The sequence below is a fragment of the Falco cherrug genome, chromosome 4, assembly GCF_023634085.1.
Source record: "Falco cherrug isolate bFalChe1 chromosome 4, bFalChe1.pri, whole genome shotgun sequence".
Lineage (NCBI taxonomy): Eukaryota > Metazoa > Chordata > Aves > Falconiformes > Falconidae > Falco > Falco cherrug.
The window spans coordinates 107,496,397-107,523,815 of NC_073700.1; the positions used below are offsets into that span (position 1 = coordinate 107,496,397).

At 37.5% G+C, this 27,419-nt stretch overlaps 1 protein-coding gene across 4 annotated transcripts in view; it reads left to right on the forward strand.

Moving 5' to 3' along the window:
- Window positions 1–27,419, forward strand: part of TBC1D5 (TBC1 domain family member 5) — a 326,021-nt gene that overhangs the window by 255,953 nt on the left and 42,649 nt on the right. For 3 of the 4 annotated variants that reach the window (XM_055709546.1, XM_055709545.1, XM_055709547.1), the window contains 4 exons: window positions 10,041–10,126; window positions 14,956–15,221; window positions 19,552–19,617; window positions 25,372–25,535. In XM_055709546.1, coding sequence (XP_055565521.1) covers window positions 10,041–10,126; window positions 14,956–15,221; window positions 19,552–19,617; window positions 25,372–25,535 — 582 coding nt within the window. The remainder of the gene's footprint in view (window positions 1–10,040; window positions 10,127–14,955; window positions 15,222–19,551; window positions 19,618–25,371; window positions 25,536–27,419) is intronic. The other variant, XM_027814706.2, reaches the window with a different exon arrangement.

A 27,419-nucleotide genomic window follows, 5' to 3' on the forward strand; every position in this document is an offset into this window, starting at 1 on the left:
GGGGGCTCTGCACAAATGTTTGCTTTTTGGCTTTTTGCTTTTTATTTCTTCCGATCGTGAAGAATGGGACTGATAATTCGGATTTGGAGTAACACGTTAGAGGTTTTAGGTGTATGAAAAGTAAATACCAAGAGGAAGTGTGATTATGGATCTTCCAATCCAGTAGGAGCTGGCGGTATGAGCGAGGTCGCCTACATTTGAAGGAGAGTTGCCTTGACAGGGTATGACTGATAAAGGAAACAAGGATTTCCAGAAAAACTAAGTGCATGTCTCTTCATTCGGGAGGAAAGGAATTAGGACAAATGTACTTTCAGTGATTCATAGAGAACTTCTGTTTGCCTTCATTTCTGAAAGTTTAATATCTTGGGTGTTTAATACAGTGTAGATGAATTTTTATGAACAAAAATATGTTGTCAGGATCTTCAAATTGACCTCTGATTTTATAACCACGTTCAACTCCCTATAGCGAACCCAAGCATTTTGATGGTCCAGCTTCCCCATTTGCAAATACAATAAGGTTAGATGTAATGTAAACACCTCACTTGGAATGAATCAGTGGTTTTTCTGTAGCTGCATGCTAAGCTTCTTAATGTGGGCCTATACAACTAAGAATTGCATATATTTTGCATGTAAAAGCCATGACATTAGTTTGTTCTTTATGTTCGTGTTCTTAAAATCAGAACATTTTGCTTTCCAAGCAGATAGGCCATGCTTTATTTTAAGAATTATTGTTTTAAATATGCAGTTATTGTGTTTCATTAATAGAATAAGGTATGACAAGCAGCTATGAGTTTAATGATAAATTACTTGGAATAACCATGTTGCCATAGTACCACATAAAAATAGTAAGTGTACCATGATTTAAAAATCCTCTTCTTTTCTGTACATTTGTTTCAAAACCCTCATTCCCAGTCCACCTGCATTTTAAAATATAAAAAGGCTGTGTGGTCAGTACTCATAATACAATAACCTTCTCATCTCTCTCACCATTCATTGCAATCTCTCCGATACACTAACCATTCACTGACCCACCTTAAAATAGTCATCTTCTTCAAAGCATCCTGTACATCACGTGTAATATTTTCAGGAAAAAAAATCTTGGAAAGTGGTTGATCAGTCATCTAGTCAAGAATTTTCAAATGAGAAATCTCTCGAAGTCTCAAAAAAAAAATAAATAAAATAAAAAAATCCCAAAGTCAAAAAAAGGAGAGCTGATCTTTCCGCTTGCCAGCAATGATGCAGTTTCCAGTGTTGCTCTTGTGTTGTATACGCAAGCCAGTTATTTGCTTAAGAACCCACAGATATCGTGTCAGTCTAAGTTAGAGCAGTAATTACACTTAAATGAATAGGAAAATGGTGGGAAATAATACAGAATAAAGCAAAGCTTCCGGAACAGCGACACCTCTCACAGTTAAGACAAAGCTGTGCTGCCGGTAAGGTGCTGCAGAAACAAAGGATTTGTCCCAGTTCTGCGCACAGCTGAGGAAGATGGTGCTGCAGTCCGGTCCTGGCAGTGAGAGCAGAACCCAGCAAGGAGGGCAAGTTGACTTTGCCGTTTGTATGTGACCCAGCAGGAGAGCTGCTGGCCTTGAGGGCGGCCAGGGGTTGGTGATGTGGCTGGTTATGTCTGGGCAGGTGGAGACGTGCAGAGTCTTTCAGAGGAGATGGCTCAAGGCAGGTTAGAACCATTGTTTCTACTTACAACCAACATTAAAACAAATATATAATAGGGTCGTATAGAACAGCAAGTATCGCACATTATTTGATAAACAGTCAAGGCAACTACTTGCTGATCAGTCGTTGGGCTCATTGCAAAAGCAAGAGGGGAAAAAAAGTGCATTTTTTAATCTTCTCAGAAGATTTCATAATTACGCTTTTTATTGAGGTGTCTTCCCCATTGATCAGAAGGCATGAGGTATGGCAACATCATGTTGGGGCCAGAGGGGCGATAAGGGAACATTTGGAAATACAGAAGGAATTGATCTGGGCTGATCAGCACTCCCGATAGTATTGACAGGAATCCGTAAGCTCTGTCGTGGTACAGGCAAGTGCTTTAGGGAGGCAAGGTGGCAGAGAAAGTTCCCTATGGAAGCCAAAACTTTAAACTGTTCTTTGAGGAAGTTGATATCCTTAGTAGCAAAGTGAAAGCAATTCCGATTGTACTTGATACTAAAGCAAGAAGCTGAAGCACTTTAAGCTCTTAATTACTTTAGCTACCAATAAAACTTATTGCTTGTGAATTTCTTGGGGCTGTTTCTTTCAAATGATTGGTTTACTTCTGTTTAAAAAGTCGTCTAAAGCTACTGACCCTCTCCTAAAGAGTAATGATGTTATCTATAAAATTATACTAATAAAATGTATTTAACAGTGCTAGACCGAGGTAATAATGGTTCTTCTTATGTGCAACCTGACAATTCAATTAATCACTTCTAGTCTGCAAGGTAGTTTATCAAAAGGAAGCACTTAAAGCACTTTGATGCTACCTCACCAAAAGTTCTTCATATCATAATTTATTTATTTGACTAAAATTTGCAAAACACAAACTGTGAGTTAAACAAAAATAGATTCATAACTTTTCAATAATGTATGAAAGATTAGCTACAGAATCATATCCAATCTACTATGATGGAATTTAAGTTCAGTCTCTTCTGATATAAATGTAGATATACTGCTGGTATATTGACATATTTTATAGTAAATATTAATGTATTAATTGTTGTATACACAGCTATTTGAGTACATTTGTATTGGGGAACACTTCTCTGAAAGAGGAAAGTATGTTCAAGATGAAAATGGGAGTAGTACATTTTATCCTTTGCTGTAACGTTTTATGGAAAATTAGGTTTGGAGGCATGATGTCTTTGTCCTTTGTCTTTTTAAGGAGCAGTAGTGATCCAGATGGCTCTGCAGTAGCCTCATTATTCGAATCCCAAAATGATAGGAGTTGCTTGTCCTGCAGCACCAGGACCTTTGCTTCTCTCTGCATTTTAGAGGACAGTGGCTTGGACGTCGTATCCCGTTTGCTGTGGTGTGTGCATGGCTCCTTGAAAGAGCCTTTTTCACGCCCCTAGGGACCTTTTTCAAGTGTTTTACGTACCACATCACACAGGAAACATAAATTAATCTGTTTCTTCTTCCACGCAGCAGAAATAACCAAATAGCACCTTAAAATGTTCTTGGTTTTTCCCTGATATGTGAGGTTTGTGTACAAGCATGTATCTGGAAAAGATATAATGCTGTCAGTGTGGTTATAAGGGTTTTATCAGTGTAAGCTTCGGATAACTGCATTACTCACAAAGCCATCCGTGAGTTATGCAGGTTGTCCAAAACGAGTGCCAATAAAACCATAATGTGGTAGCTTTTCTGTACATAAAGATGTCATATTTTAAATCTCATAATTTGGAGCATTCCAAGGGTTTAAAGCGAGGCTTGCTGTGTGTTCCCTTCAAAAGCCTGGATCTTTCCTCCACAATGTTGTAAAACTCCTGTTCCTAACCGTGCGGGGCTGCAAGATGCCAGAGCATCAATCTGTCACAGGGTAGGGCTGAACACTGTCAGATTTATGCCTCACTATTTAGTTAATTTACTTCTTAAAACCAAGGGTTCAGCTGAAAAATAGGTGACTAAATTAAGAGGCAGATTTAAAAGGTACTTAAGTGATTCTGTTGATTCAAGATGGGGATTTTACGCAGGTTATGAACTTAAACATTGGCAAGTCAGAGTCCTTTTGACTGGAATATTGATAAAAGCTGATTTGGTAGGGTTTGATCTACCTGTTAAAATGCAATATGCTGTAAAACTATAAATGAAAAAAAAAAAAAAAAAAAAAAAAAGCTTTCCAGTCAGTTAGGACAAGAAGCCAAAATATACAACTAGAAATTTCTTTCAGTCAACTCACTGAAAGGTTTTTAAATCTCACTTGTCATTTTTTTTCAGTTCTTCATCTCTTGTCATAGAATGCCCATGTGAGGGAAAGCATGTGTGTACGAAGTTAAAAACAGACCATAATGCACGGTATTTAAAATATCTTCCTGGTATCTGAAATTTCTAGTTGCCAGGGGAATGGAGGGTTGTAGTGTAACAAAACTGGAGATAATTTATTTCAGCTTCATGAGAGTTCATGGGTTTCTTCCTGCCTTGACCCAATTAAGCGAATTTTTTTTCCTTTTCAGTTCTTTCTGGGAGTTTTTGTTGTTTCAGGAAAAAAAAAACCTCCCTAATTTTCTTTAGAAATGACTAAATATGATAATTCTTCATGCTTTTATTGCATTGTAAATAATGAGTTCTGCAATTGAGACCCATAGCATCTTTCTGAAAAAGGTAAACAGGAAGCATTATTCCCAGTTTGAGGATTATGGTGTTCCTTTGCCAACACCAGTATTAGTGCAGGGATCTCCTGACTCCTATGATTAAAGGAAGTTGTTTATTAGTTCTGTGTAGGATACTCAGCATGTTGTGCTACTCTCACACATGGGGTTGATCTGTGTTTTGGATAATATTTTGCTGTTGGCCTTGAACCACATTAGAATTGGCAGTAGCACACCATGTCCTCTCATGTTTCACTATTTTGGTGGGGTTTTTTTAGTATTTAACACAGTGGTTTGTAGGTGGATGGAATACCTTTTGTGCTCTGGCAAGTTGCTTGTTCTGCAGAATGTGTAACTAGGGAGGAAGGAAATTAGAAAGTAAAGGGAAAGTTTTCTTGGGGAACGGCATTTGCTTTGGGTGCCCTAGAGTTTGGGGTGGGTTGATTGGTTAGTATGCAAAATATTGTGGTGTGTTTATGTAATGCTATGCCACTGCTTATACTGTATAAGTCTAGTCATAGAGTGGAGACAGCTGCTTGGATACCTGACAAAAGAATAAAAAGAAGAAAGGTGAAATTCTCCATGAAGCTAGGCTGTTAGGTCATCATTAGTACTTAATTATTAGAGCCAAATAGAAAAACTGCTGCCAAATTGAACAAATTATATTCCTTAGTTACATCTCAGCTGCTATATTTCAGCTCTGTTCCCAGTCCAAATTTTTGCCATGTTTGTATCATCAAAGAAAGAAGCATAGATAATCTAGAAGGAGAAGGTGAACCTCTGCTGACCTCCCAGTCATCACTAAATGTAGGGTCATATGCTCCTCCAGCTGTCATTAGAGACAAATGAAAAGGGGGAAAAAAATAGAATCTTAGTACGAAAATGTCTTAGGCTGTGTGAGGATTATGAAAAAAAATATTGCCCTGTCAGCTAAAGAGGGGAGGAAAGAGCAAACTGTGTCCTTAAAAATATTTGTTTAAACACAAAGAACAGCACTGCATCATTATCCTTGTCTTTTTTTATGTATATTTAGTTCAGTCTGTTCTTTAGTTTAGGCCTAAAATATTATGAGTTTAGAAAAAAGATGTATGTTTCACAGCATTTGTTTAATATATTGGGAAAAAAACCCTAGTTTTAAAAAAATCCCGTTTGGCGCTAGTGAGATGATTGTTTTGTTAAGCCTGTTGCTGCGGGTATTTATAATTCACCACTGCTGCTTTGTTTGTTTTTTCCGTTGCATTTAGGTTATCTCGTTTCAGATACGATCTATTAAGTGGAGTATTTTTCAGTAGCTGAGGTTTTCCCACCTGTCTACCCTAAAACACCTGCAACATATGTTTGTGTAACCCTGCAATGCTTTGTGGTTTGGGCCTTGAGAAATTCCCCCAGAGCATTTTGCTTATAAACAGCTGAGCAATTCATTTCTCTAATGACGAGTGCTTTTCCCTTGGCATTGAGGCAATAGCACGTTTGCTGAAATAAGGCTCACTTTTTGTTCAGACCTATTGAAAATCTTTTTTTCATTTTTGTCTCTTATTCTGAACCTTCAGATTTTGAGCAGGGGGTTTTTCGTTGGGGTTTTGGGTGGGTTTTTTTGTATGGCGTGTGTGGCTGTTAATAATACTAAAGAGGGAGGAAAGGAAATACTTCAACAAGGAAGAAAAAAGAATGTTGTACGGACTCCTCTGCTTGCACCTGTGTGTAAACTTTTACAAATAATACGTATTCAGATGGGGAAGCGTTACATTGCAGCGGAGGCCTGGTTTTCCTGGTACGTTGAAGAACAGCCTGCCGGTGACTTCTGTCACACACAGGCGGGCCCTGCTGTATCATATTTACTCCGTGGGTAATGTGATGTGGTATGTCTCCAGAGGCCAGGGAGGAAAAAAAAGGGTTATACGAGGGAATTTGAGCATATGGAAGGAGCACAATCCTTAGCTGGTGGGAATTGCTTTTCGGCAGTTTATCCATTTATGCACATGTAGGAAATCTCTGCTGCTTTCAGTGGGATTCTGACCATGGCCTCGGCCCCCCACCTAGGAAAAAAGCAGGCGTGGGTGTAACTTTACTCAGCCCTTTGTCCCTGGAGGAGAATAAAGCCAAACACAAAGTCCCCAAGAAGCTCCTGCCAGCTGTGGGAACTGGAGCGAGTCAGTCTGCTGGTGGCTGGGAAGAGAAGCAGGAGGACAGGGATTAGGACTTCAGCAGGCAAAGGAGGGGGGGGCATCTTTAGGGGCAGGAGTACCTCAGAGGCAGCTGAAACGTTTTGAGGCATCCCCTCCCTTTGGGCTGTGGCTAATACTTCTGGAAGAGGCAAAGTCCAAAATCACCTCTATTTCTATGTGTGCTTCTGTATCTGAATTTCGTACGCTGTCCTTTTAAAAGTAGAAAGTAGGGATTTTCTACCAGTTGAAACTAAGCTCGCTGTAGCTAGCAATGAAGATTAGAAGAATTATAAAACAGCAGACTGCTCCTACAAAATGGGTGAGGGGAAGAGGGATTTCTAGTGTTGGCACAGGCAGCTTTTATCTGATTTCTGCACTCTCTTTCCTTAGAAGGGGAAAAACATAAATATGTTAATCTGTATAATGCCCGTACGCAATTTCTTGGGCTGATTTCACTGTCATTTTAACATTATCCTTTTAAGAAAAGATTTTTATCTGAGGTACTAGTCAAAATACTGACATAAATTCAAGAAGAAAAGGAAAAACTGTACTTGCTTAAGTAATTAAAAATACAAATAGAATCATTCTAAATTGCACCGGGTAGGAAAAAAATGTGGTTACTGTAAATTTTTTAAATGACGGAGCTATGTTTTCCTGTAAATAAATTTGTTTAGTCTTCAGCCCTAATAAATGGAATGTAATATAGGGGACAGCTCAAATTGGATGCTTTAGAGAGGGGAATTAGTTCAAAATTCATAAAGAAGAGACATTGTAATTGTGTAGGTTTTCCTTTCTGCTTATGTTTAACTTACTGAAATGGTTAAAAAGAACATAAAATTTAAAGGACAATCACAATGACATGAAGACCATCATCTTCATAAAACCATATTTTTTGCTGTCTGAATTTCAGTTTTCAGAAGTATTTACAATTTCAGTGGTGATACTTTACAGAAACTTGTCGGCTAACATATATGTCAGGCTTGTTGGGGTTTTTTTTTAATAATGAAATTTTCAAAAAGGATCTCTCTGTAGTGTTGCAAAAGGAGTTGCAGCAGTAACCCTTGATATTTACTGTCTTGCGTTTCTAATATTTTTTCAACAGCCTTTTTTTCTGAGGGCTTTTTTTTTTTTTTGACTACATGTAATAGTACTTTAAACTGCTTCTTCCTTTGATACTTTTAAACCTCGTAGGAATTTAAATAGACCCTTGTGAAAGTAATTCTTGAGCCTTATTCATATGTTCAAGTTAGATCATTATTCCTATTAATGGCTTTAAGTGCTTAGATAGTAGATCAGCCTTTTGTGTCTTGAATTGCTTGTCATTTCTGCATAAATATGTTTCAAGATACTGTTCCACATGATCTTTTCCTCTTTTTTTTTATTTTTATTCAGATGCAATGTGTAATAATTTTATTTATGGGGTGGTGGAAAAGAAATGTCAATGTTTTTGCTAAGTTTGAATATATACTGTGTTATTTGAAACCAATTGCAGAACTGGCTAGCATCTGGTAACATGAATTTTTCAAAGGCCTGTCTTAGGACTTAGAAGTGCTTGTTATTTTAACCATCTCTTGCTTTTCCATCTTGTTGAAATGGTCAGCAAAATCAAAATACCTGAAGAAAAAAGTTACTAAATTCATGGGAGAAAAGTTACACTGTTTGATTACTTGTGTAGTAGTCGCAGAACCATCAGTTATCCTCATCACGTCAGTTTAGATTTGATTATCATAGAAATGCATTGAATTACCAAACTAGAGCAATAGTAACTAAAGCTGATTCATTGTTATTGCTGTCAATTGATGAGGACTGACTTACAAGCCATATGAATGAGTAGAGTTATGCAAATATTGATTTTTAACAGGAGGAGAAAAACGTAGAACGGCCATTACAATGTGGGTGGTGGGATAGATGAGGATTTTTTTAACAGTTGTCTAATAGCTTTTAGTTGTTTCATTTCTTAATGAACATTACAAACAGGACATATTTTTAAAATGTTTAACGTGTTTCCAAAGAAAGAAAATGAGACATTTCATACAAGATTAAGTCTGACTGCGTGAAATGATTTGGAAATTCCCAGCCTTGAATGTGACCCTGGAAATCACCCTGGCCTTTGATATCTACCACCTCTTTCAATCTTCTTCTCTCTTTTTGTGCGCATGTAATATTCTGGTCTTTAAAATGCAACTCCTATATCCTCTTCCAAAAATAAGGTTTCCAAGGAGTGAGGGTTATCTGCAGTTATGTGGAAGATGAGAGGATAAGACTATGGATGCTCCAGTCCATAGTGAAATCTGGAGGGCAAAAATACAACATGTGAAACTGAAACAGCTGCAGACTGACTCTGTCAAAAATACGATGTACTCTTACCTGTGAACAACTATTTCAGAAATGTCATTGTATGGTTCATTAGAACTGGCTTTACTACCAGCAGGACTGAAGAAGGCAAATCAGAATATAAAGCAACGGCCTGTGAATGAATAAACCTCTAAAGCAAATACTTGGAAAGTATTTAGATCTATATTGTATTGTATAAATATATGTAAGTTTATACAATATATCTGATCGTTATGGGAAAATTTACCATTTTGTTTTCTTTTACACTAGAAATTATTTACTTTAAGCCATTTCTCTTCTACTTTATATATGTGTGTATATATATATATATATATATATATATATATATATAAAGGGCCCCTCTGTATCTATCTGTTATTTTGGCTTCTTCTATATGCAGATTTTTTTACTTAAAAGTAATGTCCTTGATGCATTCGTTTGATCAAGCTATATTTATATAATATTTATTCATATATATATATATATATATATATATACATAATTTTTTTATATATTATATAAGTTTGAAGCTTATACTGTGGTCTACCCCTACACGCAAGGCAGCATGCTGAAGAGGAATAGTTTCATTGTGGCAGAGGTGGAGATTAACAAGTGGCTTCTGGCTTCGATATTAATTATATACATTTTGTTAGAGGGGAACAGTTCTTTTATTCGTGGCCTCTTGTTTTGAGTAGGGTGAAAATTGGAGATAAAAAAGGCTCCGCGTGCCATCTAGTGGCACGTTCAGGTTGTCTCGCTGAATTAATTTGCTTAACCGAGATGCTGCTAGTAGTATTTTCTGCTTACTATTACCATTTTCTTTAAAACCATGTCATTTTAGCTTGGAGGTGCTTAAAATTCTATATCTGAGCTAAAGGAAGAAATCAGATTGGTATCAGAACCTGTCCAAATTGATGGAATTAGAAATGTTACCACTGCAGCCAGCAGCCTCAGCACTGTGTGGAAGAGTGCAAATTTCTGTGAGCATGGAGGGGACTTACTGGCAACACTTGGTATTATTTTAAGTATTTTAAGAGTTCATTGTTATGTAACTGGTGTTACTGCCTTGAGAAACCAAGATCCTGAGGGAAAAAATTATTCTTGAAATTTCTAATCTTCATTGATGAGCATACTTTTTTCTCTGCTTTAAAAATCTCTCAGAAAATTCCAATAAGGTATTATTTTTTAAAAATATGTATTTTAAATTTTTTTGTTTATTTATTTATTTTTTTAGAAAAATCCAAGACCGGTAACTCATCAATTCCAACAAAATTTAGACTATTACAAAGCACGTGGAGCTGACTTGATGAACAAAACCCGGTAAGCTATTTCTGAGTATGTGTTCACTGAACTAAGACCTTACATAAACAAAATGTTTCACAAGTCGCTTTTATTCCAAACAGATATTACATAAGCAGTGTTAGAAGCACATGTGTTTATTTCATGACATTTGTTTTGAGTCTTTACCTTGCCTATTATTACATGAAAAATGAAAGCTGTACAGATTGTGTTGATGTCAGCTCGCTGGCATTTTTTTAAGGTTAAGGACATTCATACGCAGTGACATATAAACTAAAAGCAGGGACTAAAATGTTGCCAGTGTGAGTTCTGTAGCTGAACTGCTTCTGAAAACGCATCTAACTGCAGCCTGGAGTATTCACAATCCAGAAGCTGTGTAAATTAAATTGAATTACGGTAAATCCAGTTTGAAATAATTTTGCTAAACCGTTTTACAGCCTTTCTCCCTTGTTTTAGAAGTGATTTTTATCACTACTGCTTAAATTCCGTGTCAAGTCCTTTTTAGCTGGTGGTCACAAGTGTAGAGGTGCCCATGCCCCGACAGGGTGGCCACAGCGTGGGTGCCGGTTGCTGGTGGGTGGTGGTCGCGGTGGCTGCGGAGCAAGCCAGCACAGGGCACGGGGCATTGCGTCGGTTTATACTGTCACTGTTACACTTTCTTAGATTGCACATGGTCGCAGCCATATACCGTGTCTGCTGATTCATAGGAATTTGCTGGGTTTTAGACCTTCGCACCGTCTGTCAAATTCTGTTTCAATCAGTTTCATTAAAAGCTAGCTGAAATTAAAATGGAGTGGATTAAAAAGCTCTTAAAAATGGAGGAAGGAGCAGAAATCAAAGCTAGGCAGAGTGAATGCAAAAGCTTTTTCTTTTTTTTTCCCCTAAACCAGGCTCTAAAGTTGGGAATGTCAAAAATTTCTGTATTCTGTTGCATTTTCTTAATATTTTTACTTATTTATTCATTAAAATAATGGTTCGAGAATTGCATAAACTGGAAAAATAAGTTATTTGAGAATTTCAAAAGAAGCATTTCAAGGATTTTGAAAAAAAAAAAAAAAACATAAAGCACAAACAAGAATGACACCTCTTGGAAACCTGAATTTTAAGGAAACAAATGCCCATTAAGTCTATGTAGAACTATAAATTAATTGCACACATATATACAGGATGCACACCAAAGGAGAGGGGAAATTGTTTAAAATAGTCCAGAAAGGGGAATAACTGGGATAAATTTATCTCAACACAGGAACATGTAAAGTAGGTCAAATGTGGTAAATCTGGTTAAGATTGGGCCAAAGAGAGAACTGGAAGATGTAACATTAAGAAATGTTTCTGCAATGAGCAAAGAAATGAATTACATCAGCTACCAAGTCTTTTTCATTTTTAATTCCACAGGCTCAATGGTATATTTAAAATATCTTGGCAAATCTCTAATAGATATTGCTTATATCTATTATAACATATTAAAACATATAAAACTTTTTAATCCATCATATTCGTATATTTGCCTCTCATCTCTCATAATGGCTACTTACTGAAGAGAGAAATGCTTTTGAATAAGACTTGCTTAAAACAAAACATTTTCATCTTAGCAGAAAACAGTAGAGATTGAATCATCTTCCTACTGCTAGTTTAAAAATACACCATTCACAGTCAAGGTCAATGATGCTTATTGTGATGAAACAAAATTGTTTGCTTCATAGATGGAATTCACGTTTCCTTGATACTCATATTTTTAAACTGATGCCTTTTAAATGCATCTGCTGATAATTCTACAACATAATCAATCAGCATTTTTCTTATAATTGTTGTGCATGTCTGGTACATTTAGATGGCTAAAATGTAGACATTGATCCATGTTTAATGGCTGTAATCATCCTTTGCATTAATATATCAGGCATTTAAATGGTAAGAAATAGATACATTGTTCTTATTTTCCTGAACTTCAGCTCAGTTTGTGTACTTTCTCCAGAGATCTAACACCTCACTATCATTCAGTTTCTGAAGCTGTGATTCTGTGAAGTTGCACAGTAAATTTTACTACAGAGTACTGTTTTTAAGACCACCTCTTGACAAGAATTTAGATAGGATCATTGTTTATTTTTCATGTACGTGTATGTGTTTGTGTTCTGAGCTGATCATTAGCAGTGTCAGTTCATAGGAAAGCCAAAGCACACATAGGTATGAGAAGCTGCAATAACTATCCTTTCTAGTTCTCAAAGAATTTTTAAACATTATTGCACATTATTGTTGAAAGCATTTTTTAAAATTATATCTTGGACATAACAGCTTAAAGATTTTTCTAGCTTATTGTTCCTGTAAAGTGAAGTTTCTCTAAAAAGTCTCTTTCCAGCCATCTGAAAAACACAAACTCACTTCTGTCAGGGTAGCCAAATTAAGCAGTCTAGAAGGAAAACCAATACGTTTTATTAAGCAAAATATAGCAGGAAAAAAAAAATGAAACAAGAAAGAAAGAAGTTGGTAGACAAAAACACACAAGCCTCTGTATAAGCTTTGTCCCCTGCATCTGTTGCTATGATTCCAACGATGCTCTTAGCTCAAAGTGTCCAGTGACTTTGTTGCTTGGGTGGCTTGTCAGAGAAAATATTTTCTTCCAGTAAATACCATTTTTTGTGCAAAGTCAGGATTATTTTTACTGATTTTTCAAGGCTCTATCTAGGTTGTCTCTAGAAACAGCACAAACCTAGGGTTCAATGTGCAAGCCATTATCTTCTTTCTAAGGTGATGTTTCAGGTGAGTGAGTGATAAATACCACCCCAATCTTGATGATTAGGTTCAGTAGACTGAGGTGAAAAAATATGCCAAATATACTAAAGTTCAGATTCTGAACCTCAACCAAGCTCTTACTGGTATGACCTCCAAAATCAGTGGTGGAATTAGATTCACTGCAAACTGTTGAAAACTGATAGATACTTGCTAAGCCAGCACTTGGCATTTCTTCTTCCACCTTTAAAGCTACAGTCCTCATTTTCTTTCTGGAATGGAGAAGACATTAAACAAAAGGCCCTGTGCTGACTTTTCTGATGCCACATATATGTGATGGAATAGAAAAAAAATCCCTTTCTCTTCCTTAAGTGTCTCTGCAGTACCTTGGGAAGGTGATTAAGAACTGAGTCTGCTAGGTGGTAGCAGAGTAAAATTTAATAGTAATAAACATTTTACCATGTCCTCTTTAAAATCATTGGGACCCATTTAGGTTTTTTCAACTGTTTGGGACTCCTGCAAGAGCATTTTATAGTTGTGAAGATGCTTTCTTTGTAGTTACTTTGTCAGTCATTCCCAGGTGGCTGCAGAAAGATTTTTATAGTATCGGCAGATTCAATAAAATGGGGAGACACAAGAAACACCCTGTCATCGTTACTCAGTGATCATTCTTTTCCAGCTTCCATAAACTGGGAAGTAGCACTTTGTCCCAGTCTCTGTGCTGCTGTTCCTCCTAAAAAATGCTACGTGCTGTCTTTCTTCATCTCCAGTACACAGCAGAAGGGCCTCGTACAGCTTGGGGCTGTATCTCGTGAGCGTGCAGGCTCTCACATACTTTCTTCTGCTGCCTCTCATTTTAACCATATCTATTCTAAGTCTAAACAACTCAGCTGTTGGTTTTTTTCTGGATATGTTCTATATGTGTGCACGCATTTATATTGTGTAGTCTAAAAAAAAAACATATCTGGAGACAAATAGGGAAATGATATGAAAAGCAAAATTAAAATTACTTTTCCAGGTGCCTGAGCAAGTTACAAGTCACCCATATTAATTCATTGGTAGTTTATTTTTAGTTTAACTTCCCCCAAACATTACAGAACTATTTTTTCCCCCCCGAGTACAATGATCGTATTGTTTTTAATTTCTTGTGTTTCTTCAAAATTTTTAAAGGCAGCTTTTATATCACTGAAGTACAGATCACTAAAATACAACCTTAGGAGTGGAAAGATCTCTGTGATTCCTGTGTATTTCTGTGAAAGATATTTCAAGCATTAATTATATAAAACAGGAAAATACAGAATGATCGAATAGGAATGTCCTTGCTGATCCCTGGGTTATGTGAACAATCCTACTGGGAATTAGAAGCTTCTTTGCCTCTTTATTTTAGACAGATTAAATGGTATGACAATTTCCTTGTTCTTAATGTTGCGTATAACTGAAGTGAATTAAATAGCCACTGTCATTAAAAATAAAAAGCAACAATGCTAAGGACCATGATCTAGTGTATGTTTTATCCTGAAGCCATTCTTTAGCCAAAATCAGTTTAGAAATCAGCGTTCCTGTTAAAAAGTGCTTGGCTTGAAATGGCTAGGCTGGGCAGAAGATGAAGAGCAATAGACATCTAGCTCTGCCAGCCTAGAAGTACAACCTAGTGTTAGTTCCGCTTCTTGAAAGAAATGTTTGAGTTTGAGTTTTTGTAAACATTTAAGAGAATTTAACCTAGCAGGAGTGAATATTAAAGCAGTCTTTGAATAAGAAGTGCAAAAAGTCAGTCTTAAAAAGTTTTTGATGCTTTTGAGCCTGGATTGTTTTTTTGTCGCTCTCATGTTTTTTTCATTTAAAAAAGCAAATTAAGAAAATTGGTGAGAATTTACTGTGGGGTGAGTCTGCATTTTTCAGGAAGAAAGGGCCAAAACAATCTGTCCACTGATAGTTGGGGAAAACTTGGACCACATGCAGTCCTTCTGGTTCATGTATGTATTCCAGTGCAACTGTAATAAAACACCCTCTTCGTAATGTTCAAATCTTGAATTTCTTCCCCTGTTTCTGGAGAACAATGCATGCATTGCTGTGCCTGTCCAAACCATTGGCAAGGATGTGATGATTTCTCCTCTTCTATTTTTTAGCGCCAGCGCTAAGGCTGCCCCACTGAACATCAACAAAGTCTCCAACAGCTTACTGAATTTTGGCCGAAAGCTCATTGCTCCGGCTATGGCTTCAGGCGGGGCTGGGGGTGCTCCTGCCAGTGGGAGCAGCTTTCCTCCCCCTGCAATGCCCATCAGAAGCGCAGTGGAAGCCCCCCTCTACCACCACCACCAGCAGCACCAGCACCATCAGGCACAGCAGCAGAGGATGATGAAGTCCGAAAGCATGCCAGTTCAGCTGGGCAAAGGTAGGGGTGAAACATCTAGCAGTGGTGCAGCAGAGGGAATTTTGGTCATATATCTTAAGGGCTGAAGAAAGTCCTTTTATTGACTTTGCATCAATAGGTACATATTTGGAGGAAAGAGAAAAAAAAGCATTTTGTTAAGGAGGACATCTGTGCTAAGTACAACATGTTTGCGATGTAATACAAAATTAGATGTTATCTCAAGAGTGTACAAATGCTATAGGAAGTTTTGAACCTTTTAAAAAATATGAACAAGAAGTTACATCAGACATACCAACAAACTACATCATTGCCAGAAACATTAGCCAATTAATTTTTCAGTCTTTTAAATGCAGATTTTTTTTAACAGTAAGACTAATTTCTTACAGGGTTTTTTAGATTATTGTCACAAATCCCATGCATATCAATATTTGCTAAGTGCAAGTGAAGGAAGTTAGATCAATTACGGAGTAATTCTTAACAATTGAAATCTTACTCCCTTTAGAATGTGTGGAGCTCATTTGAGAAGTTGTCTGAACAATAACATGTTTGCCTTTTAATAATTTTTTATGGCCCTCTGCACTTTCCATGTTTAGAAAATACTACTTCTTTTTCTTGAGTCTTTCTTTTCATATTTCTTGAGGACAGTTTATTCAAACAACAAAGTCACAAGGTCAGCTTCAGTAGTTATTTCCTATGCTCTGCCATGCTCAAGGTGCATTACTGCTTTTCATCTTCAGTCGGCCTATGGCAGTGTGTTATTTGCAAGGAGTTATGTAGAGTGATCCAGTGTCTGCCGCTTCTAGCAACTCATCCTAAGCAATGGTTGTAAGTTTGAGGTCTGGTGCTGGCTGACCCTGAACCATTACATAGGCTTGCATCATGTTCTTCACCAGATTTGAAAGTGTAAGATAAGGAAAATAACACTTTTTGGTTATTTCTGAAGTTGGTGTCCTTTCGCTTTCCTGTGGCACCCATATGGTCCAAAATTAGTCCTTTCATGATGTGTCGCATCCCCAGCAGACACTGAGGGAGTAGAATTGCAAGGTACAACCATTCTCTTGGAGCAGAGAGATACAGTCACTTCTGTAAGAGCCACTGCAGCTGCTTGGCAAAATCCAGATACACAGCTTCTCTCAGAATTGTAGAATAGTCTCAGAAATTGTTCCAGAAAGAGTTTTACAGTGCAGACATGAAACTGAAACACAGTGAATCGTTGATGCAAATCCTGATCACAACAATGGAAGTGAAATTAGGTGTGGAATTAAATTATTTCCACAGTTTTGGAGAGAGACTCTTTTGTTTGGGTTTTTTTGTGATTTTCCATAGCTCCCTTACCACATTATTCTTTTCTTACCTTTGGCGTTGAAAAGTAGTCCTCAGGTGGTTATTTTCTTTCCCTGCTTAGTATAAAAAAAATGTACAATTGGAAGCAACTTCTGTAGGTGGAATCGATTGTACCTTAATCTTGACCATCTTGGTCAAGGATGACTCTGTTTACACTTGTAAGTAACATGTTGCATCATCCAGAAATGTACCCGACACTTTCCATACAAGAATCAGAATAAAAAACTGTAGTTATGTTTGGTCATTGGCATGTACAAGCCATGCACATATCTCTGTATCAACAGGAATATGGAGATTTGATAAAGTCATCAAGCAATTACACAAATTTATGATGTAGGGCATAAAGCATTGTCATGGCAAGAGGAAATAAAGCATACTGCAGTGCTTCAGTACCTGCAGCTTCCTCTCACCCTCTTCTGTCTACCCATATTTGGCACAAAACTTGCGGAAGTATTTAAAAGGCCACAAAATGTAAATATGCATTTTTAATCAGTTGAGGTGACAGTGAGTTTTCTTTTATGTATTAGTGCCATACTTGTTCCAGACCTGGACAGTTAGCAGTGTGTTGTCTGTAGTTGGATGGAACTTTTAAATGACAGCAGCTAACTACATTTGCAAGTGCCATAATTTTTTATAAAGAGAAATCTGAAACAGCAAATCTTAGAGCTGCCCAGTGAATTCTCTGAAGTTGAAATGTAGGAATAGCTTAAAAAAAAACCAAACCCTATTTGCAACGACACTGTGGCAGAGACAGGCTAAGAAGACCCTTTTGAAAGACGATGCAGATACATTTGTAAACAACTCAGCACCATCTCCATCATGCCTTAGAAGTGGGAATAAGTCTTTTTCAGTTCTGTGCAGAACAGTATCGCCATGGCAAGAAAGTGCTGTACAGTGTCTCCTGTGAAGGAGGGCACTTCCCACAGCTCTGGAAAGTTGTGGATACTTCTAGCCCAGGCATTAAGACTTAGGATTTAGAATATACCCATATCCTGGGAAGCTCTCATTCCACTTCTGTTTGTGCTGAACTTTTTACCTGCCTTTTTACCTTCTGCACTACCGTTTTTCAAACCCTGGATTCTGCTCTAGTTTTTGAGTACCTAAAAGCTGTTCAGCATGGTTTGTAACTACAGACCTCCCAAGTTACTGACTAGCTGTCACTAGCTGTCTTACATTCCTGTTCTTAACTGTGTTTTCAGCTCTCCTCAGCCTCCTGGAGCTTGGTTATTTAGCTGAGGTAGGCGGAGGCGCGGATTTAGGATTTAAGTCGATAGACATTTGCACTTCCAGTTGATCTAACACCCACAGATGCTCAATTGGACAGTATAAGAGACCGAAGTGCTATAAATCTGACAGGCTTCAAGTCATAAAAGAAGTCAACCGTTTTTCTTATATTATATTAGCCCTTTCCAGTTTTGAATGTTCAAGTGGTGCCGATAATTTCAGTTAATGTGTATAGGGCAGTAAGTTTGAAGAGATTAAATTAACTGCCTGATCAACTTTTTTATGAAGTGTGAAAAAGACCTTGGTAACAAAACATCTTGCAGGAGCGGCAAAATATTCCTGTCCCAGCTTTAACGGCTCCGTGCAGACAGTTGCCGCTCGACGCAGCCGCTGCGACAGGTGTCGTTCCTGCTGCCGCCTCTAGGGGGAGCTTGTGCCGTACTCTGTACTCGAGGCCAGGGCGGGTCGGTTTGCATAATCGGTAGCAATGATTTTCCACTGCGAAGTTTTGGTACTTCCTTAATTTCTTCAAGAAAAAACGCATATAATTTAAACAATATAAACGAAAAAAACAGTGGACTATTATTAAAAAAAAAAAAAAACAAACCAAAAAAAAACCCCAAAACTTAATTGTAAGCATGTAATTCCAGATCTGTTTTCAACATTACAAATCACACTTGAATAAAGTATGCAGACACCTAATCAGAAATTCATTTCTTCCTGATAATACATGAATCCCATTGAGCCTGTCCTCAGCGCAGCAGAAGGTTGGGTATCATTCCTGATGATGCAAAGTAGCCTGCTCATAGAAAAGGGATTAAAATATTCTCTTGATCCCACACAATGAAGGAATTCATTGGTACAAAGGCTGAATTCAAATCTTGAGTTCACTGGATTGTCAGTTGAGTTCATTGTCTTGAAAGACAAAAGTTTTGATAATGAAAAAATATGGGGGGAAAAGCAGAATTGTTGTCGTTTGTGTTCCACTGGATTCTTGAGCATTCAGAAACTGGATACTCTTTGATTACCAAAAAAAAAAGTATTTCTCTTTCACTTCTTCTTTGATAGTGCCAGATACAGTTTGCTTTTATCACAAGGACACGTTAGAGGACCAGTTTGAAGATGAAGTTCTGCCAAAACTGCGATCAGCTATTTGAAGAGTTTCCAGATTACTGTTTGTATTTATGAGTTGATACTTCTGCGGTATTTGTTGTAACACGAACAGAATTTCTACAGTCACCAAATATGCCCTAAAGAAATGATCCCCATGTTTAGAATTATTTATGAACTGTGTCTAGAAAATGAGTATGCTTTTTCAGAAGGAAAAAGAAGTTGTCCTTACTGATAGCAGAGCTGAATAAAAATTAAAGGAATAAAACACTGAGTAATAAATGCTTTTTATTTTCCTGTTTAAAAAACATGCAAATGTGCATATTCTAAGGCAATTACAAAATGTTACTGACAGTAAGAATATGATGCTCCCAAACTAGCAGAATGACAGTGTAAAGTACCAGAAACAAAACGGTTTCGATTGTTTGTTTTAGTGTAGATTTTGATATAAATCTGTCTCTTAAAAAGACTGCTTTTTGGAAGTGTCTGCAGCACATAATGCACTGGTAATTAAAACTTCCCATTTCTTTTCGCCTGCTCTTACACCACTCTCTTACTCTGTCGTTTGTGTTTGAAGCAGGGTCTTCCAGCTAAAACCCCCAAAGTTGCAGCTCTTGACTTCAGCGATTTGCATTTGTCGGGGAACCTTCTAACGCTGTTGTTTGTCCACCAGGCGAGGCAGGCGCAGGCAGTGATGCGGGGCTGCCGCCCCCCGCGCAGCATCCCGCTGCCCTCCCAGGTACGGCTGCTGCAGAGCCCGTTCTGTGCCTGCAGCCCTGCCCTCGGCTGCACACGCGGGTTTGCCCACGCGTGGCATCTCTACTCTGCCGGAGGCCATCCGCCGAGCGGCACTGTTGTGCAGAGAGAAAAAAAGCCGCTTCGCTTCATCGCTCCCTGACTGTGCTGTGTGTGGCCCCCCACTTCCATTCCATGTACTCCAGCATCCCTCTGCGTTAAACACGTCTGTTCGCCTTGTGCTTTGTTGCCCATTTCACACTTTGCCATCATCAGCGTCTCTGTTAGTTGCGTTACCTCCCTGTTGTTATATTTAAGGCAGGTATTTGGGGTTGAAGTTCTGCTTTAATGCACTAGACTAAAGAGGAGCTTACCTGCCTTGGCCTGAAATAATAAGCATATGGATTGGTGTGATGAGATGGGTTGAGCAAATTTTAAAAGTGCTGGAAGCCTTTGTTCCAATTTCAACATAGGAGAAAAAGGGAAACTGATTTACCTGAAAAGTTTTTATAAAGTCATATCATTCTTTCTGCAGATTTTAATCCTCTGCATCCTGACTATGGCAAATACAGAGTAATAGATGAGCAGATCTGAATGGTTTTGAATTATATATCGTGCCTTTCTTCTGTTCTTCTTGGTATCTTTGTCCTTGCTCTCCTTATAACTGTGAAAGCTATTCTCTTCCTTTGTAGGGACCAACAGAATGAGCCATCGGTTTTGTATGCCTTTTTTTGTGTCTTTGATTTTTCATATATTTCGGTAGAGACATCCAAACTTCATGGTTATCGCCCCTATAACTTAACTCAGACTTAGTGAGACCCGAAGCTTGCTTTTGTTTCATTGTTAAGTCTTCCCCACTCCTCTCATCATCACCTTTTACTTTATTAGAAGTCCTTATTATAAATCACATTGCAAACTTCCCTTCTTCTTTTCAAGACATGGCATCTCTCCACCCTCTGCCCTGCCAGCAATGCCAACAGTTCGGTCCCGTTTTCCCACTACCACATCCATGTATTTTCCAAACGGGTTTGTGTCAGAGCATTTGTAACCATGGGGTCAGCCCCAATATCGTTAGCAGCAGGCAAGTGGTGAGCCAGTTAGAAGCCAGCACACGGATGTAGCACTGCTCCTTTTTTCCTCAGAAGTGGATGTATTTTTAGTGCATCAAATGTTGTGCATCGTTGCTGTGAACTATTTATGCATTTTGGTGTGTGTATATATACATTTTTTGAGACATCCTACGCAGTGACGTGTTCTGACTACTGCTTATGTCAGGGATCCTTAGCTATTTGTTCAGTGAGCCTCATAAGCATTTATTTGATTCCCACGCTTGGGGTTTGTTCAGCCTGTTTCATATGGGCTTTAGGACCGTCTAGTATGCGCTTAGATGGTCAGAGATTAAATTTTTCTAATAGTCTTTTAAGGAGGCATAATGTATTTATCTGAGATTGATAGAATGAACAGAGGAAAATGATTTAATTCAGTGATGTTCTCAGGTTGCAGATTAAGCTCCTAAAGAAGAAGGAAATTAGTTTGGTTAGTTATTAACTGTAGTTTATTGCATCATTTTTAGACATTTTGATGCTACATGGAGGGTAAGAGTTCTGTTCTTGGTTTGGTTTTTTTTTTCTTTTTTTTCTTTTTTTTTTTCCTGAGGAATAATCCCAAATTAGAAACTCTCTCAGATTATTTCTTGTTAACATGTTGAGTGAGGAGAACGTACCACACTGCTTATTAGGAAAGATGTGGAATCAGTAAGACATACAACAGAGAAAATACAAGGAGCATTTTGTGTAATCCTCCCGAGATCCTGAAATCACTGCATTGGTGCTACAGTGTTATTTCCAAAGTTACATGAGGCTTGTTAATGCCTGAGAAATCAGTGCACACAAAGCATATCTGAAAGATTTCAAAAGCATCAGGGTGCCTTCAGTTAAATGTTGTTGCAGCAGCTCTGCAATGTTGGGAACATGATAGGTGGCTTTTTTGTTACATTAGGGAAAACATGTATAATTGGTGTGACTTGTCTTTCAGCTTTCTTAATTGCAGTTGAAGAAGCGATGACTCCTCTGGAAATTGGAAAAGCCTATTACAATCCAAGAACTCAGCCTTAAGACTTGAAGCATACTGTAATTATTCATAAGCACTATTCTCTCTCTCTTGCTTAATTCTTAATGACATCCCCAAATAATCCATGTCACAGCACTGTTCACAGTGTTGGAGTCAGAATAAAAATTAGTGTTTCCTGATGATAGTTTTCTCAGTTTTGCTTATTCATGCAGAAGGAGCAGGTATATCCTAAGCTTCCTTCCTACGTGGGTATAAAACATGCAGAAATATTATTTTTATCACTTCTGGTTTACCGCATATCTATCTTAGATACAGTACATCTTGTATTGCTTTTATTTTTCATCTTTATTATATTTTATAGTTCATGAGAACCAGCTTAGTCAAAGCTTTTGGTGTTATTTGAGCAAATTCCCTTTTAGGATGGTTGCATTGTTCTGTACACAAAATCTCAGCTATATATATTTCCTCTCTTGTTTAGTTATGCAAGTAGCTGCATATTGCATTCCTCTAAAATGTGATCCATCTTCTGAAGCATAGCTGTTTAGTAAGCAAAGCAGTGTCCCTAAGGATAGCTCTCTGTCTTTTCAACATCCTATTATATTTTGGAGTTTTTTCATTAGAGCTGAAAGAATACAGAAAAAAAACCCCATTTTTCCATCATTTTAGCAAGCTGTACTATTTCATGTGCATGGGTTCCTCAAATACGTGTAAACCATCCCTCTCTGTAACTTATCTATGAAATTTTACCACATAATCTGCTTATTTGCAGGTGAAGTGGGTTAAGTGCAGGCCGTGCAGGGGAAGAGTATGTGAAAAACATATATTGCTTATTGTTTAACTTTTTTGTTGTGGTTTTTTTTTATCTTAATCCTATATGGAAAATACCTTCTTATTACTAGGATAGGAAAGAGAGCCCATTTAGTCTGATTTATGCATAATAAAATATTTTATCATTGTACTGTACTCTGTCCCCCTAATAGATTTCTTTGATTAGCAATTATATTGGCTACTCTGGCTTAGCTGTGTGAATTTCTTTTATAAATGCTTTATTTGCTAAAATATGTAATTCCATCTGTCGCAAAACTATTTTTAAGTTTTGCCTACTGTAAAACCACACTTCCATTGTAAATTGCCACTAGGAAATGCATAAAAAGTCTCCTTCTTACATAAAAGCGACTGTAAGGATAATGGTGTTGCCAAGTGACATGATTTTACCCTAAAATTAGAAACCTTCTAAAAACTTCTGTGTGACTGAATTATTGCTGCTGTTTGGCATGCAGTGTTTTCTCCTTTTCTATTCTAAAGAGAATTATTTACAGAATTGGAGATCCATTTTTACCTGATTAATGCATATCCCAAGGCAAAAGTTAAGTGAGATCTACAGCCTCTGTCTGCTGCGCTTTGAGGAAGCTGTTCAGGCCAAGTGGTAGGTGGTGACTAGAGGAGGGCTGAGAAGAAGCAGAGAAATGCACTTGAATGAAGTCGGTGAGAAAGAAAGAATATATAAAGAAAAAAGTTGCAATAGGGAAGTTGCGGAAGCAGAAGAGGCAATTTGGAAGGGTCTGATGGAGAGGAGGAGGCAGACAGAGGAAGGTCCACAGGAGTATGAGAAGCAGGACATGAAATGCAGGAAGGTCATGGAAGAGATGAGTGAAATAAGGCCGCAGAGAATGAAGGAGAAAGTTAGAAGCAGTTTATATGCCATTTTTCTTCCAGAAAATATTGAGAATATTAATCCCAGATCCTTTCTTGGGTTTTGTCCTTTCTGGTCTGTTTTGTCACACGTGATGTTTTAGTGTTGGCTAGCTCAGTCTCTTTGCATTGAACAGTTTTCTTGCTAAGAGAACGTTTTAAATAGATCTGTGTGTGAATTGCTGGTTTAATGTGACTGCGGCTGTGCGGTATATGCTGCATAGGTCAAACACTGTGGAGAACTTGGCTTGGGCTTTGTCTCCACCTGGCAGGTGGCCAAGCACGGCACCACTGACTTCCACACCACTTGGAGGACAGTTAGAATTAGATTTAAATGACTGTATCAAGTTAAGATGTTTCTGTATGAGTAGACTTTTTTAGTTGTTTCTTTTTGTTTAAAACGTTTGATCTCAAAAGAGTTTGTCTCCTTTTGTATCTAAATCTGAATTTCTTTCTGTGTTTTCTGCAGTCTTTTCTGCCTCTATTTTCTTTCATTTGATTGTCTTTTAGTTATCCTTCTCTAGAAACCTGTATCATGAGGGAAGACTGCCGTGCATAATGAAGACTAACCCATTCTGGAAAAGGAGTTAGTTTTGTATTTTCAGAATTGGTAGTAAATCCACAATGACAAAATACTAAATTTTGTAAGCTCTGTGTAACAGTGTGCAGCATATCTGGGAGTAAAACTGGCACAGAGAATGGGAGCAGCTCAGAGCAAAGAAGTATGAACCACTGGCATCAAATTTAATCACAACCTTGCAAAGGAGATGAAGCTGCACCTGTGACATCTAATTCAGTTTCAGAGGATCATTCCTGATGCTGTAGATGGTAGCCTGGAAAGGACACCAAAAACAGGAAAGGAAGAAGGGAAAACATAAGCAGACTCATCAGAATAGCCAACAGAACAAGAAAGGGGAAGAATTCTAGAGCTTTAGGGTTTTGCGCTATTGATTTTTTTTTAGAATGGAAAACTCTAGAGTTTCATTGGGTCATCCTGGATTGACTTCCTCATACACATAATAGGAAGTTCTTTTAAAACTAGCATCTTGCCTAATGTAGCATTTTCTTACTGAAAGTTAATGAAAACTGATGTATTAATTGGGGGGTTATTTTCTAGAGTTAATGGAAATAAAAATTTAAGTTAAATATTTCAAAACACTTTGTGGGCTTCAACTGGAAGAAACGGTCCTTATGACAGCCCACCTGACTGCATACAGTGCCCTGGGGAAACAGCCCAGGCATCTACCCAGGTGTCTTTGCTACGACAGTGGACAATGTTAGATTCTTCTGAAAAGCTGCGTGAAATGACAATAAGTAACTGCTAAGTAGACTTCATTGAAATGTCTGTTAGGTGGTGATGGCCTTAAAATTTGAAGCATGAGAACTTACATTCTTTCCCAAGCTTAACGTCTTCCTGTTGTAAGCCTAGCTATTGCCATCTACGTGTTCAAAGTCCAACCCATCGTTGGAATCCGATGTGCTGCTTCTTAGCTATCTTTGCCGAGTTTGGTAGTTTATTTTTGAGAGAAAAAGGGTTTCCTTTGCAGTGTTGATAACATCAGGGTTCTTTTTTACTATGAGATGGTATTTTTGCTCATTATGCTGCACAGGGAAGAGAATGCCCTTAGTCTGGGGATGTAATAGGGCGTATATACTGAGATGGTATTTTTGTATATATATAAATATATATAAAAATACACACACACTTATATATATATACACACACTGTTCAGCATATATATACACAGTAGATAGTGTGTGTTTGTGTACATATATATACACATTAAAATTTTGTATTTTTCACTCATACAAATGTTAAATTCTGTGTCAGAATAGTCCTTCAGTCTCATAGTCCATGCTGCCACACTTCAACATTTCATTCTGTGTTGAGCGATCTGTGAATCTCAGTGAATGTAAATTAAGACAGGAAAGTATTTACAGCAGAAAGAAACTGCCCATTGATTAATTCTTTTGTTACTTTATCCTTGCTTTACAGGCCAAAGTTCAAAAAACATCAGTTCATCCCCAAGCATAGAGAGCTTGTCTGGAGGACGTGAATTTACAGGATCCCCACCTTTGTCGGCATCAAAAAAGGATTCGTTTTTCAGTACGATCTCCCGCTCCCGTTCCCAAAGCAAAACTATGAGCAGAAAAGAATCGGTGGGTTCTTTAACTTTTTAAGCTATTTTTATGTCACACTACATTACTTGTTAGAGGCAATCATTTCTCCTACTCATTAAGCACTTGCACTTGGAAATGTTTCCCTAAGCACACATTAATTGCAGAAGCAGAAATAAGCTATTTCAACTGTTTCTGTTGAGTAGCATCTCCATTAAGGCTTCTGTCCCATAATCCTACCTGAAATGAAACTGTGAAAGTGCCTGTTGCCTTTGAGAGCAGGAAGTCCTGTAAGTTTATTTGCTTTGTTAGACTTTCAGTGTAGTCCTGAAGTTAATAAACAGTTCAGTGGGAAGCACAAATGCTCAGCAGATCCAAACATGTCCATCTGTTGTCCCTGAAATTCCTTAATACATCAGAGGTCTCCCGGTGTCTGTAGCATCTGTAGTCTGCAGTCACAATTCTATTTCTTGCACAGCTCTGACCTTCCATTTGGCCACAAGAATCTATTATTTAAGCAGATTGTTCTCATCCAAGAAAATCGGCTCTTATCGTGGGTGTGTTCCGAAGAAATTCTCATCCCATCAAAGATATTTTAGGAGCACTGCTTTGATAAACCTCATACGCCATGGATTAGGAGGATTCTTTTCTATTTTATTTATTTTATTATTATTTATTCACGTTTCCCACTGTCTGTCTGCTGATTAGAAGCCAGTTATGTAGCAGGTGGAAGAAGTTGTATTTTTTGTAAGGTGAAGGCAAAGTGGTTTTCTCCATTCCATTTTCACAAATGTATGCTCATTTGAGAATGCATGCATTCTTCAGTTGTTCAGACCTAATATTGTACAGAAATGTAATATTAACACCTCAGCATTTTTGTCTTTAGACAGCAGAATCTTTATTAATAATCACATCATAATTTCAATTTGATATTTAAAATGTTCTAATGAAATGTATAACTTTGCACAACTTTGTTCAGTTTTTGTTCACTGAAAGAGAGGGTTTAATTCTGGTTCCACATGCTTTCATGTTTTCTAAAAAAAGCTGTTTTGTGGTTAGTCAACAAGAAGCTATAATTTTGGTTTGTGTCCATTTGAGACATATCGAATTAAATGTAAAGTTAAAACAACAACTTAATCTCTCTCTGCTTGTCCTCATGAGGTGAAGAAAAAAAAAACTACCAATATTAAACTTTTCTTTTTATGTAGTTTAACAAGATCTAAATCCAGCTTTCATTTGCAACTTTTGTCCAGGCCACAACTTGGGGGGGGTTGCACCAGTGGAGTTTAAGAATAATTCCCTCTTAGTTCTCTAATAGGAGACACAGAAGAATGTGCCATTATAATATTCACACTGAGTTAGAATCAACTAATGATTAACGTGTTTTTCAGGTAAATAATTGTCCAAATTCACGATATTTTGTTAATGTTTTTTTCAAGGACTTTGGACAAAGAAGTATTCATTGGAACAGACTTGTAGTCCGTATGATAATTTTCAGTAGATTGGTAATCGTGATAAACTCAGCAGTGCATAAATTTTCAAAATAATTCTTTCAACTGTGATATATATTTTATATTGTAGCATTTTGTGATTAAACAGCTAGAAAAGAATTTAGGTTACAAAAATATATTTCCTATGTTCAATTTTTGACTGACTTTTAGTATAGGAAAAAGGAATTTGTAGTAGCTCCAAGAGGAAAAGGTTTATTTAAACCTGTTCTCTGTTGCTCAAGATGATGATTGGGTTTTGTTTTCCTGTAAATTTCAAGATACCTTGTTTCCACATAGAGGAGACAACTCCAAAGAGTTCACCCCAAGGTCCTAAAATAGTTGCATCGGATTTCTCCAGTCTTACAGTTGCTTCATTTACAGCTGTTTTCTGGAGGCAAAAAAAGGCTTGAAAACGTAATGGATTCACATTTTTGTT